The sequence below is a fragment of the Oncorhynchus gorbuscha genome, linkage group LG04, assembly GCF_021184085.1.
Source record: "Oncorhynchus gorbuscha isolate QuinsamMale2020 ecotype Even-year linkage group LG04, OgorEven_v1.0, whole genome shotgun sequence".
Classification (NCBI taxonomy): domain Eukaryota; kingdom Metazoa; phylum Chordata; class Actinopteri; order Salmoniformes; family Salmonidae; genus Oncorhynchus; species Oncorhynchus gorbuscha.
The window spans coordinates 85,703,065-85,724,417 of NC_060176.1; the positions used below are offsets into that span (position 1 = coordinate 85,703,065).

The window sequence follows — 21,353 nt, forward strand, 5'->3', positions numbered from 1 at the left end:
TGTCCTTTTCCCGTCTGACTAACGCTGTCCCTAATGTCCTCTTCCCGTCTAACGCTGTCCCTAATGTCCTCTTCCTGTCTAACGCTGTCCCTAATGTCCTCTTCCCGTCTAACGCTGTCCCTAATGTCCTCTTCCCTGTCCCTAATGTCCTCTTCCCGTCTAACGCTGTCCCTAATGTCCTCTTCCCGTCTAACGCTGTCCCTAATGTCCTCTTCCCGTCTAACGCTGTCCCTAATGTCCTCTTCCCGTCTAACGCTGTCCCTAATGTCCTCTTCCCGTCTAACGCTGTCCCTAATGTCCTCTTCCCGTCTAACGCTGTCCCTAATGTCCTCTTCCCGTCTAACGCTGTCCCTAATGTCCTCTTCCCGTGACTAACGCTGTCCCTAATGTCCTCTTCCCGTCTAACGCTGTCCCTAATGTCCTCTTCCCGTCTAACGCTGTCCCTAATGTCCTCTTCCCGTCTAACGCTGTCCCTAATGTCTCTTTCCTAATGTCCTCTTCCCGTCTAACGCTGTCCCTAATGTCCTCTTCCTGTCTAACGCTGTCCCTAATGTCCTCTTCCCGTCTAACGCTGTCCCTAATGTCCTCTTCCCGTCTAACGCTGTCCCTAATGTCCTCTTCCCGTCTAACGCTGTCCCTAATGTCCTCTTCCTGTCCCTAATGCTGTCCCTAATGTCCTCTTCCCGTCTAACGCTGTCCCTAATGTCCTCTTCCCGTCTAACGCTGTCCCTAATGTCCTCTTCCCGTCTAATGTTCTCTTCCGTCTAACGCTGTCCCTAATGTCCTCTTCCCGTCTAACGCTGTCCCTAATGTCCTAACGCTGTCCCTAATGTCCTCTTCCCGTCTAAAGCTGTCCCTAATGTCCTCTTCCCGTCTAACGCTGTCCCTAATGTCCTCTTCCTGACTAACGCTGTCCCTAATGTCCTCTTCCCGTCTAACGCTGTGCCTAATGTCCTCTTCCCGTCTGACTGAGGCTGTCCCTAATGTCCTCTTCCCGTCTAACGCTGTCCCTAACAACACCATTCCTCCATGAGAAATTCCCTCCTTTGTTTTGTTGATGGTGGTGGAAAATGCTGACACAAGTTTAGTTGTATAGGGTTGACATCTAGTGACACAAGTTTAGTTTTATAGGGTTGACATCTAGTGACACAAGTTTAGTTGTATAGGGTTGACATCTAGTGACACAAGTTTAGTTTTATAGGGTTGACATCTAGTGACACAAGTTTAGTTTTACTATCCTTGAGGGGACTATTGATTCCCATTTTAAAATCCTATTTTACCTTACCCTAATTCTAAACCTAACCCTAAGCCTGAAATTGCTTCTTCCCCCCCCCCCCCCCATGTGGGGACAGGCGAAATGTCCTGTCCCTACATGGGGGGGATAGTCTCATCCTTCAAGAGTGGTCATAATAGGCCTGTTGAAACGCGTTTTTGGGAGAAGACTGATTTTCAGGATGTCTCCTGGTCTGACAAACAGAGCTTTAGCTCTGCCACCTTCCTCAGCAGATGCTGAAGGGCGATATCGGTGGATGCATAGGCTTGAGAGACAGCCCGGGCAAAATAATATTTCTCTCACTTGAACCTACTGATTTTGATGGGGATTTTGTTATGTTGATTTCTGGGGTGCAGAAATTGTAGGCTAAGGGTTTTGAACCCCTCTATACTCCTTTGAGATCCGTCTTTGAAAGTCACTGAGATCTCTTCTATCCATGGTTGCCAACATAATGGGCAGCTGGGCATTTTTATACAGGGACCCTCCCAAAGCATGATGGGATGTTTTAAATGCTTAATTAACTCACGAACCACACCTGTGTGGAAGCACCTGCTTTCAATATACTTTCCCTCATGATTGGGAGTCCCATAGGACGGCGCACAATTGGCCCAGCGTCGTTCGGGGCAGGCCGTCATTGTAAATAGGAATTTGTTGGTAACTGACTTGCCTGGTTAAATTAAGGTTCCATTGGTGTAAGCCCCCCCAGTATTAGATGGAGTAACACTGTGGTTCGATTACGATGGTAGACACACGGTTCACTTGGTATCTGATTGGTGTAAACATGTCACACATTGTGTGTGACATGAATTGGCCTAATCCCCTGTTGACCAGTTGAGTTATGTGATTGGTGTAACTCCCCGTCCGTCACCAGAACCCCATTAGGAAGAGGGCGGGCCTGGCTGCGATTGGCCCTGATGCAGAAGAAGCTGTCAGATTACATGAAGACCATCATCAACAGAAAGGACCTGCTCGGTGAGTTCTACGAGTCCAACGCTCTCATGATGGAGGAGGAAGGAGCCGTGATCGCCGGACTGCTGGTTGGGTTGAACGTCATCGATGCTAATCTCTGTATGAAGGGAGAAGACCTCGACTCACAGGTTAGTACGATAGAATATATATGTGGCCCCCAGTACGCATTTACAGTGGCCCCCAGTATGCATTTACAGTGGCCCCCAGTATGCATTTACAGTGGCCCCCAGTACGCATTTACAGTGGCCCCCAGTACGCATTTACAGTGGCCCCCAGTACGCATTTACAGTGGCCCCCAGTATGCATTTACAGTGGCCCCCAGTACGCATTTACAGTGGCCCCCAGTACGCATTTACAGTGGCCCCCAGTACGCATTTACAGTGGCCCCCAGTACGCATTTACAGTGGCCCCCAGTACGCATTTACAGTGGCCCCCAGTACGCATTTACAGTGGCCCCCAGTATGCATTTACAGTGGCCCCCAGTACGCATTTACAGTGGCCCCCAGTATGCATTTACAGTGGCCCCCAGTACGCATTTACAGTGGCCCCAGTACACATTTACAGTGGCCCCCAGTATGCATTTACAGTGGCCCCCAGTACGCATTTACAGTGGCCCCCAGTACGCATTTACAGTGGCCCCCAGTACACATTTACAGTGGCCCCTAGTACGCAGTTACAGTGGCCCCCAGTATGCATTTACAGTGGCCCATCAGTGTAGCATCTGTTATTCTGTTATGTGGTCATACAAGTAAGTCTGTTGTATTTCCTGTGCAGGTCGGGGTGATAGATTTCTCCATGTATCTTAAGGATGGTCAAAGCAGCAAGACGGCAGAAGGGTGCGTTCCTCTTTTAATACCGCTAGCCCCTCCCCTTAACAATGATAGCCACTCCCCTTAACAATGATAGCCACTCCCCTTAACAATGATAGCCACTCCCCTTAACAATGATAGCCACACCCCTTAACAATGATAGCCCCTCCCCTTAACAATGATAGCCCTTCCCCTTGACAATGCTAGCCCCTCCCTTTAACAATGATAGCCCCTCCCCTTAACAACGCTTTCCCCTCCCCTTAATACCGCTAGCCCCTCCCCTTAATACCGCTAGCCCCTCACCTTAATACCGCTAGCCCCTCCCCTTAATACCGTTAGCCCCTCACCTTAACAACGCTAGCCCCTCACCTTAATACCGCTAGCCCCTCACCTTAACAACGCTAGCCCCTCACCTTAATACCACTAGCCCCTCACCTTAACAACGCTAGCCCCTACTAGCCCCTTTTTGCAATTCGTTCCAGTCGCAGGCAGCAGAGAACTGGAAGGAAAGACGGCCAAATTAGATTTTGGCTTTAGGGATGATCAGTGAGATACACCTGCTGGAGCGCGTGCTACGGTTGGGTGTTGCCATCGTGACCAGTGAACTGAGATAAGGTGGAGCTTTACCTAACATAGACTTGGCGACGAACATGTAGCGAGGGCCAACTGACTAGAGCATACAGGTCGCAGGTGTGGGTGGTATAAGGTGCTTTAGTAACCAAACGGATGGCACTGTGATAAACTGCATCCAGTTTGCTGAGTCGAGTATTGGAAGCTATTTTGTAGATGACATCGCCGAAGTCGAGGATCGGTAGGATAGTCAGTTTTACGAGGGTAAGTTTTGCGGTGTGAGTGAAGGAGGCTTTGTTGCGAAATAGAAAGCCGACTCTAGATTTGATTTTGGATTGGAGATATTTGATATGAGTCTGGAAGAAGAGTTTGCAGTCTAGCCAGACACCTAGGTACTTATAGATGTCCACATATTCTAGGTCGGAACCATCCAGTGTGGTGATGCTAGTCGGGCGTGCGGGTGCAGGCAGCGAACGGTTGAAAAGGATGCATTTGGTTTTGCTAGCGTTTAAGAGCAGTTGGAGGCCACTGAAGGAGTGTTGTATGGCATTGAAGCTCATTTGGAGGTTAGATAGCACAGTGACCAAGGAAGGGCCAAAAGTATACAGAATGGTGTCGTCTGCGTAGAGGTGAATCAGGGAATCGCCCGCGCAAGAGCAACATCATTGATATCTACAGAGAAAAGAGTCGGCCCGAGAATTGAACCCTGTGGCACCCCCATAGAGACTGCCAGAGGACCGGACAACATGCCCTCCGATTTGACACACTGAACTCTGTCTGCAAAGTAGTTGGTGAACCAGGCAAGGCAGTCATTAGAAAAACCGAGGCTACTGAGTCTGCCGATAAGAATATGGTGATTGACAGAGTCGAAAGCCTTGGCCAGGTCGATGAAGACGGCTGCACAGTACTGTCTTTTATCGTTGGCAGTTATGATATCGTTTAGTACCTTGAGCGTGGCTGAGGTGCACCCATGACCGGCTCGGAAACCGGATTGCACAGCGGAGAAGGTACGGTGGGATTTGAGATGGTCAGTGATCTGTTTGTTGACTTGGCTTTCGAAGACCTTAGATAGGCAGGGCAGAATGGATATAGGTCTGTAACAGTTTGGGGCCAGTGTGTCTCCCCCTTTGAAGAGGGGGATGACCGCGGCAGCTTTCCAATCCTTGGTGATCTCAGACGATATGAAAGAGAGGTTGAACAGGCTGATAATAGGGGTTGCGATAATGGCTGCGGACAGTTTCAGAAATAGAGGGTCCAGATTATCAAGCCCAGCTGATTTGTACGGGTCCAGGTTTTGCAGCTCTTTCAGAACATCTGCTATCTGGATTTGGGTAAAGGAGAAGCTGGGGAGGCGTGGGCGAGTAGCTGCGGGGGGGGCGGAGCTGTTGGCCGAGGTTGTAGTAGCCAGGAGGAAGGCATGGCCAGCCGTTGAGAAATGCTTGTTGAAGTTTTCGATTATCACAGATTTATCGGTGGTGACGGTGTTACCTAGCCTCAGTGCAGTGGGCAGCTGGGAAGAGGTGCTCTTGTTCTCCAAAGTCCCAAAACTTTTTGGAGTTTGAGCTACAGGATGCACATTTCTGCTTGAAAAAGCTGGCCTTTGCTTTCCTGACTGACTGCGTGTTTTGGTTCCTGACTTCCCTGAACAGTTGCATATCGCGGGGACTATTCGATGCTATTGCAGTCCGCCACAGGATGTTTTCGTGCTCGTCGAGGGCAGTCAGGTCTGGAGTGAACCAAGGTCTATATCTGTTTTTAGTTCTGCATTTTTTTGAATGGAGTATGCTTGTCTAAGATGGTGAGGAAGTTACTTTTAAAGAATGACCAGGCATCCTCAACTGATGGGATGAGGTCAATATCCTTCCAGGATACCCGGGCCAGGTCGATTAGAAAGGCCTGCGCGCCCTCCCAGCCCTAGTGCCGCACCCTCCCAGCCCTAGTGCCGCGCCCTCCCAGCCCTAGTGCCGCACCCTCCCAGCCCTAGTGCTGCACCCTCCCAGCCCTAGTGCTGCACCCTCCCAGCCCTAGTGCCGCGCCCTCCCAGCCCTAGTGCTGCACCCTCCCAGCCCTAGTTCCGCACCCTCCCAGCCCTAGTGCTGCACCCTCCCAGCCCTAGTGCCGCACCCTCCCAGCCCTAGTGCCGCGCCCTCCCAGCCCTAGTGTGAGATGAGCTGGCTTTTGCTTCCAAGTATTTCTCAATTCTTCCCCCCCCCACCAGGGATGGCCAGATCACAGCCATCCTGGACCAGAAGAACTACGTTGAGGAGCTAAACAGACACCTGAGTGCTTCCGTCAACAACCTGCAGGCCAAAGTGGACACTATGGAGAAGTCCAACACCAAGCTCACTGAAGAGGTTGGCTTATTTTTTTATTTGACCACAGTTTGATTTAACATGCAGTCTACAACTGGGTTGTGTAGAGGTTGTGTCGAGGTTAACAGAACGTTGTCTTAATGTCAAGTGAAATGCCATTCTTTCAAGCTCTAAACCCAACAATGCAGTAATCAATAGCCTTGGTTGTCTGAAAGTAAATCTGATATTTCTCCACTGGTGTGGAACATTTTACAGGTTTCTCTTGCAAAGTTGATTTTTATCTCAATGAGACAAACATGTATAAGTAAAGGTCAAATAGACTCAAACCTGGTGTGTCCAGCTTGCAGTAGCCAACAACAGGATCATCACCCTACAAGAGGATGTAGAACGAGTCAAGGAGGAGAGCTCCAACCAGTCCAGTCGCAAGGTAAAACAGACAACCACTGTTCATTTTGAAGTATTTTACCATTATTGAACTAGGCAAGTCAGTTAAGAACAAATGATTATTTACAACAACAACCTAGGAATAGTGGGTTAACTGCCTTATTTAGGGGCAGAACGACATATTGTACCTTGTCAGCTCTGGGATTCGATCCAGCAACCTTTCAGTTACTGGCCCAACGCTCTAACCACTAGGCTACCTGCTGGTTACTAGTACAACGCTCTAACCACTAGGCTACCTGCTGGTTCTGGTCCAACGCTCTGACCACTAGGCTACCTGCTGGTTTCTGGCCCAACACTCTAACCACTAGGCTACCTGCTGGTTACTGGCCCAACGCTCTAACCACTAGGCTACCTGCTGGTTACTGGCCCAACGCTCTAACCACTAAGCTACCTGCTGGTTTCTGGCCCAACGCTCTAACCACTAGGCTACCTGCTGGTTACTGTCCCAACGCACTAACCACTAGGCTACCTGCTGGTTACTGTCCCAACGCACTAACCACTAGGCTACCTGCTGGTTACTGGCCCAACGCTCTAACCACGAGGCTACCTGCTGGTTACTGCCCCAAAGCTAGATGACTAGCATTTCAGGCGGACAAACTCTTTCCTCACACGCTAGGAACGTATTTCCTCCAACGTGACGTTCCTAGCTTGTGAGGAACATAAAAAGGCGCCTCTCGCTCCCAAAACACACGTTTTCTGGAGACTTGAGGGCAGAGTGCTGATGACATCACCCACTGTATGTGTATCTGGTAGCTTGATTGATCCATACTGAGGAGAAATCCAATGTGTCCCTGACCACCTTCTGAACACAATCAGACCGCAACGCGACCCGTCTTTTCCATCTTCGTATACTGATCGCAGATATCACATGTAAATGTCAAGTGTGGACGAGGCCTGATATGTAGGATGAAGTAATTATGACGACTTTCCCAGGCATCGCGGGCAGGGGACAGCTTGGCAGACGGTCAGGTGCTGGGGGAGGCACGCAAACAGCTCAAGGAGGAAACACAGCTACGATTGGTCAGTTTGTCTCTCTCTCCCTAATCGCTGAGAAATATCATATCCCTCCCTCCATCCATCCATCCTGTATTAACCCATCCATCCATCCATCCATCCTGTATTAACCCCTCCATCCATCCTGTATTAACCCCTCCATCCATCCATCCTGTATTAACCCCTCCATCTATCCTGTATTAACCCCTCCATCCATCCATCCATCCATCCTGTATTAACCCCTCCATCCATCCATCCTGTATTAACCCCTCCATCCATCCATCCTGTATTAACCCCTCCATCCATCCATCCTGTATTAACCCCTCCATCCATCCATCCTGTATTAACCCCTCCATCCATCCATCCATCCTGTATTAACCCCTCCATCCATCCTGTATTAACCCCTCCATCCATCCATCCTGTATTAACCCCTCCATCTATCCTGTATTAACCCCTCCATCCATCCATCCATCCTGTATTAACCCCTCCATCCATCCATCCATCCTGTATTAACCCATCCATCCATCCATCCATCCATCCTGTATTAACCCATCCATCCATCCATCCATCCTGTATTAACCCCTCCATCCATCCATCCACCCTGTATTAACCCCTCCATCCATCCCTCCATCCTGTATTAACCCCTCCATCCATCCTGTATTAACCCCTCCATCCATCCATCCTGTATTAACCCCTCCATCCATCCATCCTGTATTAACCCCTCCATCCATCCTGTATTAACCCCTCCATCCATCCTGTATTAACCCCTCCATCCATCCTGTATTAACCCCTCCATCCATCCATCCTGTGTTAACCCCTCCATCTATCCTGTATTAACCCCTCCATCCATCCATCCATCCATCCATCCTGTATTAACCCCTCCATCCATCCATCCATCCATCCTGTATTAATCCCTCCATCCATCCATCCTGTATTAACCCCTCCATCCATCCATCCTGTATTAACCCCTCCATCCATCCATCCTGTATTAATCCCTCCATCCATCCATCCTGTATTAACCCCTCCATCCATCCATCCTGTATTAACCCCTCCATCCATCCATCCTGTATTAACCCCTCCATCCATCCTGTATTAACCCCTCCATCCATCCATCCTGTATTAACCCCTCCATCCATCCATCCTGTATTAACCCCTCCATCCATCCATCCATCCTGTATTAACCCCTCCATCCATCCATCCTGTATTAACCCCTCCATCCATCCATCCTGTATTAACCCCTCCATCCATCCATCCATCCTGTATTAACCCCTCCATCCATCCATCCTGTATTAACCCCTCCATCCATCCTGTATTAACCCCTCCATCCATCCATCCTGTATTAACCCCTCCATCCATCCATCCATCCATCCTGTATTAACCCATCCATCCATCCTGTATTAACCCATCCATCCATCCTGTATTAACCCATCCATCCATCCATCCTGTATTAACCCATCCATCCATCCATCCTGTATTAACCCCTCCATCCATCCATCCTGTATTAACCCCTCCATCCCTCCATCCTGTATTAACCCCCCATCCATCCATCCTGTATTAACCCCTCCATCCATCCATCCTGTATTAACCCCATCCATCCATCCTGTATTAACCCCTCCATCCATCCATCCTGTATTAACCCCTCCATCCATCCATCCTGTATTAACCCCTCCATCCATCCATCCTGTATTAACCCCTCCATCCATCCTGTATTAACCCCTCCATCCATCCTGTATTAACCCCTCCATCCATCCATCCTGTGTTAACCCCTCCATCTATCCTGTATTAACCCCTCCATCCATCCATCCATCCATCCATCCATCCTGTATTAACCCCTCCATCCATCCATCCATCCATCCTGTATTAACCCCTCCATCCATCCATCCATCCATCAATCCTGTATTAACCCATCCATCCATCCATCCTGTATTAACCCCTCCATCCATCCATCCTGTATTAACCCCTCCATCCATCCCTCCATCCTGTATTAACCCCTCCATCCATCCATCCATCCTGTATTAACCCCTCCATCCATCCATCCTGTATTAACCCTCCATCCATCCATCCTGTATTAACCCCTCCATCCATCCATCCTGTATTAACCCCTCCATCCATCCATCCTGTATTAACCCCTCCATCCATCCTGTATTAACCCCTCCATCCATCCATCCATCCTGTATTAACCCCTCCATCCATCTTGTATTAACCCCTCCATCCATCCATCCTGTATTAACCCCTCCATCCATCCATCCTGTATTAACCCCTCCATCCATCCATCCTGTATTAACCCCTCCATCCATCCATCCTGTATTAACCCCTCCATCCATCCTGTATTAACCCCTCCATCTATCCTGTATTAACCCCTCCATCCATCCATCCTGTATTAACCCCTCCATCCATCCTGTATTAACCCCTCCATCCATCTTGTATTAACCCCTCCATCCATCCATCTTGTATTAACCCATCCATCCATCCTGTATTAACCCATCCATCCATCCATCCTGTATTAACCCATCCATCCATCCATCCTGTATTAACCCATCCATCCATCCATCCATCCATCCTGTATTAACCCCTCCATCCATCCATCCTGTATTAACCCCTCCATCCATCCTGTATTAACCCCTCCATCCATCCATCCATCCTGTATTAACCCCTCCATCCATCCATCCATCCTGTATTAACCCATCCATCCATCCTGTATTAACCCATCCATCCATCCATCCAGTATTAACCCATCCATCCATCCTGTATTAACCCATCCATCCATCCATCCATCCATCCTGTATTAACCCCTCCATCCATCCATCCTGTATTAACCCCTCCATCCATCCTGTATTAACCCCTCCATCCATCCATCCTGTATTAACCCCTCCATCCATCCATCCATCCATCCATCCATCCATCCATCCATCCATCCATCCTGTATTAACCCATCCATCCATCCTGTATTAACCCATCCATCCATCCAGTATTAACCCATCCATCCATCCAGTATTAACCCATCCATCCATCCTGTATTAACCCATCCATCCATCCATCCATCCTGTATTAACCCCTCCATCCATCCTGTATTAACCCCTCCATCCATCCCTCCATCCTGTATTAACCCCTCCATCTATCCTGTATTAACCCATCCATCCATCCATCCTGTATTAACCCCTCCATCCATCCATCCATCCAGTATTAACCCATCCATCCATCCTGTATTAACCCATCCATCCATCCATCCATCCTGTATTAACCCCTCCATCCATCCATCCTGTATTAACCCCTCCATCCATCCTGTATTAACCCCTCCATCCATCCATCCTGTATTAACCCCTCCATCCATCCATCCATCCTGTATTAACCCCTCCATCCATCCATCCATCCATCCATCCATCCATCCATCCTGTGTTAACCCCTCCATCCATCCATCCTGTATTAACCCCTCCATCCATCCATCCTGTATTAACCCCTCCATCCATCCATCCTGTATTAACCCCTCCATCCATCCATCCATCCATCCATCCATCCATCCATCCATCCATCCATCCATCCATCCATCCATCCATCCATCCTGTATTAACCCATCCATCCATCCATCCATCCTGTATTAACCCATCCATCCATCCATCCTGTATTAACCCCTCCATCCATCCATCCATCCATCCATCCTGTATTAACCCCTCCATCCATCCATCCATCCTGTATTAACCCCTCCATCCATCCTGTATTAACCCCTCCATCCATCCATCCTGTATTAACCCCTCCATCCATCCATCCATCCTGTATTAACCCCTCCATCCATCCTGTATTAACCCCTCCATCCATCCATCCTGTATTAATCCCCATCCATCCATCCATCCATCCTCCATCCATTAACCCCTCCATCCATCCTGTATTAACCCCATCCATCCATCCATCCTGTATTAACCCCTCCATCCATCCATCCTAACCCCTCCATCCATCCATCCTGTATTAACCCCTCCATCCACCCCTCCATCCATCCTGTATTAACCCCCCATCCATCCATCCTGTATTAACCCATCCATCCATCCTGTATTAATCCATCCATCCATCCATCCATCCTGTATTAATCCATCCTCCATCCATCCATCCTGTATTAACCCCTCCATCCATCCATCCTGTATTAACCCATCCATCCATCCTGTATTAACCCCTCCATCCATCCATCCATCCTGTATTAACCCCTCCATCCATCCATCCTGTATTAACCCCTCCATCCCATCCTGTATTAACCCCTCCATCCATCCTGTATTAACCCATCCATCCATCCTGTATTAACCCCTCCATCCATCCTGTATTAACCCCTCCATCCATCCATCCTGTATTAACCCCTCCATCCATCCTGTATTAACCCCTCCATCCATCCATCCATCCTGTATTAACCCCTCCATCCATCCATCCTGTATTAACCCCTCCATCCATCCTGTATTAACCCCTCCATCCATCCCTCCATCCTGTATTAATCTCTCTCTCGTGTGTCTCTCTCTCTCTTGTCTCTCTCTCTCGTGTCTCTTTTGTCTCTCTCTCTCTCTTGTGTGTCTGTCTCTCTCGCTCTCACTGTCTCCATCTCTAGGATGTAGAGAAGGAGTTGGAGGTTCAGATTGGTATGAAGCAGGAGATGGAGCTGTCTATGAAGATGTTAGAGACGGATATGTGTGAGAAACAGGATGCTCTGGTTGAACTACGACAACAGCTAGAAGACCTCAGGTCCCTCAACCAGCAGCTAGCGCAGAAATCCCAGGTAGGCCTAAAAACACACTGTGTTTGTCATAGTCACCAGTGACTGGACTCCTCTACCCCTCCAGTATCATAGTGACTTGACTCCTCTACCCCTCCAGTATCATAGTGACTTGACTCCTCTACCCCTCTAGTATCATATTGACTTGACTCCTCTACCCCTCCAGTATCAGTGACCTTGACCCCTCTACCCCTCCAGTATCATAGTGACTTGACTCCTCTACCCCTCCAGTATCATAGTGACTTGACTCCTCTACCCCTCTAGTATCATATTGACTTGACTCCTCTACCCCTCCAGTATCAGTGACCTTGACCCCTCTACCCCTCCAGTATCATAGTGACTTGACTCCTCTACCCCTCCAGTATCATAGTGACTTGACTCCTCTACCCCTCTAGTATCATATTGACTTGACTCCTCTACCCCTCCAGTATCAGTGACCTTGACCCCTCTACCCCTCCATTATCATAGTGACGTGACCCCTCTACCCCTCCAGTATCATAGTGACTTGACTCCTCTACCCCTCCAGTATCATAGTGACTTGACTCCTCTACCCCTCCAGTATCACAGTGACTTGACTCCTCTACCCCTCCAGTATCATAGTGACGTGACCCCTCTACCCCTCCAGTATCATAGTGACTTGACTCCTCTACCCCTCCAGTATCATAGTGACTTGACTCCTCTACCCCTCCAGTATCATAGTGACTTGACTCCTCTACCCCTCTAGTATCATATTGACTTGACTCCTCTACTCCTCCAGTATCAGTGACCTTGACCCCTCTACCCCTCCAGTATCATAGTGACTTGACTCCTCTCCCCCTCCAGTATCATAGTGACTTGACTCCTCTACCCCTCCAGTATCATAGTGACTTGACTCCTCTCCCCCTCCAGTATCACAGTGACGTGACCCCTCTACCCCTCCAGTATCATAGTGACTTGACTCCTCTACCCCTCCAGTATCATAGTGACTTGACTCCTCTCCCCCTCCAGTATTACAGTGACTTGACTCCTCTACCCCTCCAGTATCATAGTGACTTGACTCCTCTACCCCTCCAGTATCATAGTGACTTGACTCCTCTACCTCTCCAGTATCATCGTGACTTGACTCCTCTCCCCCTCCAGTATCATAGTGACTTGACTCCTCTACCCCTCCAGTATCATAGTGACTTGACTCCTCTACCTCTCCAGTATCATAGTGACTTGACTCCTCTCCCCCTCCAGTATCATAGTGACTTGACTCCTCTACCCCTCCAGTATCATAGTGACTTGACTCCTCTACCCCTCCAGTATCATAGTGACTTGACTCCTCTCTCCCTCCAGTATCATAGTGACTTGACTCCTCTACCCCTCCAGTATCATAGTGACTTGACTCCTCTACCCCTCCAGTATCATAGTGACTTGACTCCTCTACCCCTCCAGTATCATAGTGACTTGACTCCTCTACCCCTCCAGTATCATAGTGACTTGACTCCTCTACCCCTCCAGTATCATAGTGACTTGACTCCTCTACCCCTCCAGTATCATAGTGACTTGACTCCTCTCCCCCTCCAGTATCATAGTGACTTGACTCCTCTCCCCCTCCAGTATCATAGTGACTTGACTCCTCTACCCCTCCAGTATCAGTGACTTGACTCCTCTATCCCTCCAGTATCATAGTGTATATCCCAGTGATATAAAGGGACCCTGTAGTAGTAGTGGTGGTAGTAGTAGTGGTAGTATTAGTAGTGGTGGTGGTGGTAGTAGTAGTAGTATTAGTAGTGGTGGTAGTAGTAGTAGTAGTAGTAGTAGTAGTAGTAGTAGTAGTGGTGGTAGTGCTGGTCGTAGTAGTGCTGGTAGTAGGGGTGGTAGTAGTAGTGGTGGTGGTAGTAGTGGTAGTAGTGGTAGTAGTAGTGGTGGTGGTGGTGGTAGTAGTAGTGGTACTGGTAGTTGTACAAGCAAGACAGACATTTCACTGTACTAGTGGACGTGACAAAAAGCTTTACACACACGTGCGCACACACAGCAAAAGGGTCTTGGTTTGATATGTGTCCACAGAACTTGGAGGCGGGCGCCGAGCAGAAGAGTGAGGTCATCAGTCGCTTGGAGGAGAAGACTAATCAGATGGCTGGAACTATAAAACAGCTGGAGAGCAGGTAGGAGGGAGGGACTATAAACAGCCTGGGAGGAGGGAGGGACTATAAAACAGCCTGGTAGGAGGGAGCGACTATAAACAGCCTGGTAGGAGGGAGGGACTATAAAACAGCCTGGTAGGAGGGAGGGACTATAAAACAGCCTGGGAGGAGGGAGGGACTATAAACAGCCTGGTAGGAGGGAGGGACTATAAAACAGCCTGGTAGGAGGGAGGGACTATAAACAGCCTGGTAGGAGGGAGGGACTATAAAACAGCCTGGTAGGAGGGAGGGACTATAAAACAGCCTGGGAGGAGGGAGGGACTATAAAACAGCCTGGTAGGAGGGAGGGACTATAAAACAGCCTGGTAGGAGGGAGGGACTATAAAACAGGTAGGTAGGAGGGAGGGACTATAAACAGCCTGGGAGGAGGGAGGGACTATTAAACAGGTAGGTAGGAGGGAGGGACTATAAACAGCCTGGGAGGAGGGAGGGACTATAAAACAGGTAGGTAGGAGGGAGGGACTATAAACAGCCTGGGAGGAGGGAGGGACTATAAAACAGGTAGGTAGGAGGGAGGGACTATAAAACAGGTAGGTGGGAGGGCGGGACTATAAAACAGGTAGGTGGGAGGGCAGGACTATAAAACAGGTAGGTAGAAGGGAGGGACTATAAAACAGGTAGGTGGGAGGGTGGGACTATAAAACAGGTAGGTAGAAGGGGGGGGCTATAAAACAGGTAGGTAGAAGGGAGGGACTATAAAACAGGTAGGTAGAAGGGAGGGACTATAACAGGTAGGTAGAAGGGAGGGACTATAAAACAGGTAGGTAGAAGGGAGGGACTATAAAACAGGTAGGTAGAAGGGAGGGACTATAAAACAGGTAGGTAGAAGGGAGGGACTATAAAACAGGTAGGTAGAAGGGAGGGACTATAAAACAGGTAGGTAGAAGGGAGGGACTATAAAACAGGTAGGTAGAAGGGAGGGACTATAAAACAGGTAGGTGGGAGGGCGGGACTATAAAACAGGTAGGTGGGAGGGCAGGACTATAAAACAGGTAGGTGGGAGGGCAGGACTATAAAACAGGTAGGTAGAAGGGAGGGACTATAAAACAGGTAGGTGGGAGGGAGGGACTATAAAACAGGTAGGTAGAAGGGAGGGACTATAAAACAGGTAGGTAGAAGGGAGGGACTATAAAACAGGTAGGTAGAAGGGAGGGACTATAAAACACGTAGGTAGAAGGGAGGGACTATAAAACAGGTAGGTAGAAGGGAGGGACTATAAAACAGGTAGGTAGAAGGGAGGGACTATAAAACAGGTAGGTAGAAGGGAGGGACTATAAAACAGGTAGGTAGAAGGGAGGGACTATAAAACAGGTAGGTAGAAGGGAGGGACTATAAAACAGGTAGGTAGAAGGGAGGGACTATAAAACAGGTAGGTAGAAGAGAGGGACTATAAAACAGGTAGGTGGGAGGGAGGGACTATAAAACAGGTAGGTAGAAGGGAGGGACTATAAAACAGGTAGGTAGAAGGGAGGGACTATAAAACAGGTAGGTAGAAGGGAGGGACTATAAAACAGGTAGGTAGGAGAGAGGGACTGTAAAACAGCTGGAGAGCAGGTAGGAGGAAACAATACCTTAACACTACCCTAGCACTAACCCCAACTCCGTTAATACAAGAACAAGGGAGGGTACGCATGTCATTTCACAAATTGGTTCACAAGTCAAGTCAGTTGGCATACAAATTCAAACCATCTCCCAGCTCAACTCAAATGTAAGGCTCAACAACAGAAATTAAATATAACTAAATGCTTTGAACAGCCATCAGTCTGTATTCTTCAAGGAAAGTCAATGCTCAATTCAGTACTGAATCCAAGTCAGATATCCTCAAACTATTCAGTCCAATTAATCCAAATGGGGAGATCTGACCAGTTCAGTAATGTAACCCACGAAGTACAACTATTCCATATAAATATCCTTCATGTTAATTTACCTGAGTCAGACAATCCACAAAGAGAAACCTCTTCTCAATTAATGCTCCTACACAAGTCTCACCTGTGCAGCATGAAAGAAAAGTATGCCTTCAAACATTTTCTCCGACCTCTATTCCCCTCAAACTAAACTCTGGACCACAAAGCCAGTTCCACTGTGTTTTAGGGACTGGTTTAGACTTGGGACACCAGGTGTGTGTAATTCATGGTCATGTAGAACAGAGAACTAGCAGGCACCTTGTACAGTAAGAGACCATTTATGCTTCATCCGATAATGTGGTTGAGAGTTTGTGCCGTATGTGTGACTCAATTGCTGAGCCTCCGGAGGAACTCGGAGGCCAAATTAAGCTCAGTGCCACACCGCCGTGTGCCTCAAATTTTGTAACAATGTGGAGGGCTCCATATAGCTCCTTATTGACATGATTGGTTGACGGTAGTTCAGCACGTCCTGCTGGTTCAGCAGGTCCTGTATAAACACAAACTCACTTCCTTGACGCTCTAACCACTAGGCTACGCTGCCGCCCCACTGGCCACTTTAATAATGGAACACTAGTCACTTTAATAATGGAACACTAGTCACTTTAATAATGGAACACTAGTCACTTTAATAATGGAACACTAGTCACTTTAATAATGGAACACTAGTCACTTTAATAATGGAACACTAGTCACTTTAATAATGGAACACTAGTCACTTTAATAATGTTTACATATCTTGCATTACTCATCTCATATGTAAAACTGTATTCTATTCTATTCTTAGTCTATGCTGCTAAGACATTGTTTGTCCAAATATTCATATATTCTAATTATTGCTGCACTGCTCTGCGAAGCACAATAAGTATGAATGCCCTGAATTCTGCAGAGGCCATATCACCGTAAATGCTGAACGGTCAATGGAGATGTCGGATTGACCATGCAGCGCCTTTAACAGTTGAAATACTCCTGCTCTATGCAGTCAAAATGCCCCCCTTTCACTTAACAAATCCAATTTTATTTGTCACATACACGTGTTTTAGCAATAATTAGAATATATGAATATTTGGACAAACAATGTCTTAGCAGCATAGACTAAGAATAGAATAGAATACAGTTTTACATATGAGATGAGTAATGCAAGATATGTAAACATTATTAAAGTGACCATTATTAAAGTGGCCTGTGATTACAAGTCTATGTATATAGGGCAGCAGCCTCTAATATGCTAGTGATGGCTAACAGTCTGATGGCCTTGATAGAAGCAGTCTCTCGGTCCCTGCTTTGATGCACCTGTATGTGTAGTCTTTATCTGAGTCCCAGAAAACGGCCCGGAGTGAATTAGGCTTTCTGGCTGTGTTCTGTTTTAGATCCCACTGAAACAAAGCTCTTGACAGCCTCAGACCAGTGTGTTTATCAGGTCTAGTCTGTCTAATAAACCTCACTAATGTGTTTATCAGGTCTAGTCTGTCTAATAAACCTCACTAATGTGTTTATCAGGTCTAGTCTGTCTAATAAACCTCACTAATGTGTTTATCAGGTCTAGTCTGTCTAATAAACCTCACTAATGTGTTTATCAGGTCTAGTCTGTCTAATTAACCTCACCAATGTGTTTCACTGTCTAATCAGGTTCTCTTCACAGGGAGTTACAGCCAGATCCTTTCCCTGCAATAACTACTGTCTTCCTCTTCTTCTTTCTGTCCTTTTTTCTCTCCATTTCTTTCATTTCTTGGTTCTCTTCTTCTCAGTGAGAAAGACTGTGTGAAGCAGGCCAGAAGCTTGAGTTCTAATGCAGGGAAACTGCTTCAGAAGCAACTATAGGACTCTCCTCTCTTCCCTTTCTCTCCCCACAATCACACCCACATCATAGTTTCAGAAATCTGATTCCCAATCGAAACATAAAACCAACCTTTGCATAATATAGAAGTGACTAAGCTAGGGTATTTATTTTGATATGATATCTGTTGCGGTTAAACCTTTTCATTTCTAACTGTTAAACAATCTTTTGTTTCCTAAAACTAAACTCTCCTTAAACAGTTTTCCTGACAGCATTATTTTGATTAGCAGCATGGACTGGAGACAGGCTAGAGGGGGCCAGAGAGAGTCTATCTTTCTGTTGTACTGAGACAGGCTAGAGGGGGCCATAGAGAGACTATCTTTCTGTTGTACTGAGACAGGCTAGAGGGGGCCAGAGAGAGACTATCTTTCTGTTGTACTGAGACAGGCTAGAGAGGGGCCAGGCTAGAGGGGGAGAGACTATCTTTCTGTTGTACTGAGACAGGCTAGAGGGGGCCAGAGAGAGACTATCTTTCTGTTGTACTGAGACAGGCTAGAGGGGGCCAGAGAGAGACTATATTTCTGTTGTACTGAGACAGGCTAGAGGGGGCCAGAGAGAGACTATATTTCTGTTGTACTGAGACAGGCTAGAGGGGGCCAGAGAGAGACTATATTTCTGTTGTACTGAGACAGGCTAGAGGGGGCCAGAGAGAGACTATCTTTCTGTTGTACTGAGACAGGCTAGAGGGGGCCAGAGAGAGACTATCTTTCTGTTGTACTGAGACAGGCTAGAGGGGCCAGAGAGAGACTATCTTTCTGTTGTACTGAGACAGGCTAGAGGGGGCCAGAGAGAGACTATCTTTCTGTTGTACTGAGACAGGCTAGAGGGGGCCAGAGAGAGACTATCTTTCTGTTGTACTGAGACAGGCTAGAGGGGGCCAGAGAGAGACTATATTTCTGTTGTACTGAGACAGGCTAGAGGGGGCCAGAGAGAGGCTATATTTCTGTTGTACTGAGACAGGCTAGAGGGGGCCAGAGAGAGACTATATTTCTGTTGTACTGAGACAGGCTAGAGGGGGCCAGAGAGAGACTATCTTTCTGTTGTACTGAGACAGGCTAGAGGGGGCCAGAGAGAGACTATATTTCTGTTGTACTGAGACAGGCTAGAGGACTGTTGGACTAGCAGTGCAGGGTGACTCCACTCACTGTACTACATCTTTCTGTGTTAATAAAGATAACAGACCCACAGCTGTAATAAATGTTCCCTGATAAGAGGTTTGGGATGTCTGCCATTTTAGTAAGAGAGAGGTTACTGTTCTGAAAACTCTAAATATTTGCTATTTCTTGAACATCAACACACCCAGACGCCCCTACAGTGGCATACCGTAGGTCCTTAGACCAGCCCAATGCTACGTACAGCTTGTCCTTAGACCATACAGACATACGTGCTTAACCAGCCACTGAGCAGCCCTCTTTCTCACCCCATGGTTAATAAAGGTCTGGCCTCCTGCACCGTTAAGTGATAATGCCTGAGAAGCCCGTGTTTGGAGGACATATTGGCACGGGTGTTGTTAGGCCCGAGACGAAGTTGAGGCAAACCGAGCTTCTCAGGCATTATCACTTTTATACAACAGGTTACCAACCTATTCAAATAACGATTGACATTTTCATTAGCTTTATTTTGATAAATGTATTCATACCGTTTCGTCTTTACACAAATCTAGGGTTACTATCCAAGCTGGCTGGTCGTTGGTTCTATCAGTTCGGTTACCAGAGACGCGACTCAGTCCTTCAGTCGTTCTGTATCTATGGATGCAACACAGTCGTTCGTTCTCAATTTTCTATTGACTGGCTTGGCAACGTTCTTGTCCTTTGCTTGCTAGCTAGCCAACTACGGCTAACTTAGTCACATCAAAAAGTGCAGCCAGATAACAGCAAAGTAGCTGTATTTGCTTGTTTGAGTAGTTTTCTAGTGACCGTTATTTGGATACATTCATAAGAATTAGCAAAAGAAGCGCGATTTCGCCTGGCAAGGAAAATGTGCTCACTCATCAGGACACTGTTGTTCAAAGGAGCTAGCCAAAAACACAGCGAACATAATCACTTCAAACTGAAGCTGGAAAGACTGCGAACTAGCTGCACTTCGTTTGACCCGTTTTATATTAACATTTGTTTGTATATATCCATAAGAATCATGCGGATTCATGACTTGGACTGGCTGAGTCCCTACACTTTCATTACAATGGGTCAGCTGGAGATGGAATTTCAATATTGAAACAATGTTGCAAATGTCAAAGAGACAGACAGCAAGGTTTATTAAATCTCCGCTGTTGAAAACCAATTGTTAGTTTAAAAGAAGTGGGAGATAATGTCTTGATGCTTTTTACAGTGGAGATCGGGTTTATAAATTACCTGGCTGGGCTGATGAGACAGTGGATTGTGCAGTCAGATGGAACAGAGTAAATAAGCATTTTAACATCATAGATTTAACCGGTGGTAACTTGTGGAAGAGACACCGCCTGGAATGTGGTTTTAACCAATCAGCATTTGGCCCAACCCTAATGTCATGGTACGGTATAAAGTACCGTACCATGACATCTGGACCATACAGCACACACAATTTGTAGCTGTGCTTCCTTCGCTAGTCTGACTCCATACAGCTTTCTGTGGTACCATGCTGTTGGCCACTCACTGCTGTATGGAGCAGTGGCCTGGTCCCAGATCAGTCTGTGCTGTATGGAGCAGTAGCCTGGTCCCAGATCAGTCTGTGCTGTATGGAGCAGTGGCCTGGTCCCAGATAAGTCTGTGCTGTATGGAGCAGTGGCCTGGTCCCAGATCAGTCTGTGCTGTATGGAGCAGTAGCCTGGTCTCAGATCAGTCTGTGCTGTATGGAGCAGTAGCCTGGTCCCAGATCAGTCTGTGCTGTATGGAGCAGTAGCCTGGTCTCAGATCAGTCTGTGCTGTATGGAGCAGTAGCCTGGTCTCAGATCAGTCTGTGCTGTATGGAGCAGTAGCCTGGTCCCAGATCAGTCTGTGCCCTATGGAGCAGTAGCCTGGTCCCAGATCAGTCTGTGCTGTATGGAGCAGTAGCCTGGTCCCATATCAGTCTGTGCCCTATGGAGCAGTAGCCTGGTCCCAGATCAGGCTGTGCTGTATGGAGCAGTAGCCTGGTCCCAGATCAGTCTATGCTGTATGGAGCAGTAGCCTGGTCTCAGATCAGTCCGTGCTATATGGAGCAGTAGCCTGGTCCCAGATCAGTCTGTGCCCTATGGAGCAGTAGCCTGGTCCCAGATCAGTCTGTGCCCTATGGAGCAGTAGCCTGGTCCCAGATCAGTCTGTGGCTAAAATAACAAGTCGGAGCGCGGAGCACACTTAAACGCATCTATCATGT

The 21,353-nt window shown here is 47.7% G+C and overlaps 1 protein-coding gene across 2 annotated transcripts in view; it reads left to right on the forward strand.

Moving 5' to 3' along the window:
• Positions 1 to 18,410, forward strand: part of LOC124034740 (protein RUFY3-like) — a 70,301-nt gene extending 51,891 nt beyond the window's left edge. For both annotated transcript variants that reach the window (XM_046348249.1, XM_046348250.1), the window contains exons 4-11: positions 2,145 to 2,370; positions 3,017 to 3,078; positions 5,840 to 5,975; positions 6,274 to 6,360; positions 7,311 to 7,397; positions 11,953 to 12,120; positions 14,149 to 14,246; positions 17,935 to 18,410. In XM_046348249.1, the coding sequence (XP_046204205.1) occupies positions 2,145 to 2,370; positions 3,017 to 3,078; positions 5,840 to 5,975; positions 6,274 to 6,360; positions 7,311 to 7,397; positions 11,953 to 12,120; positions 14,149 to 14,246; positions 17,935 to 18,007 (937 nt within the window). In that variant the 3' untranslated portion in view covers positions 18,008 to 18,410. The remainder of the gene's footprint in view (positions 1 to 2,144; positions 2,371 to 3,016; positions 3,079 to 5,839; positions 5,976 to 6,273; positions 6,361 to 7,310; positions 7,398 to 11,952; positions 12,121 to 14,148; positions 14,247 to 17,934) is intronic.
• The last annotated feature ends 2,943 nt before the right edge of the window (positions 18,411 to 21,353 follow it).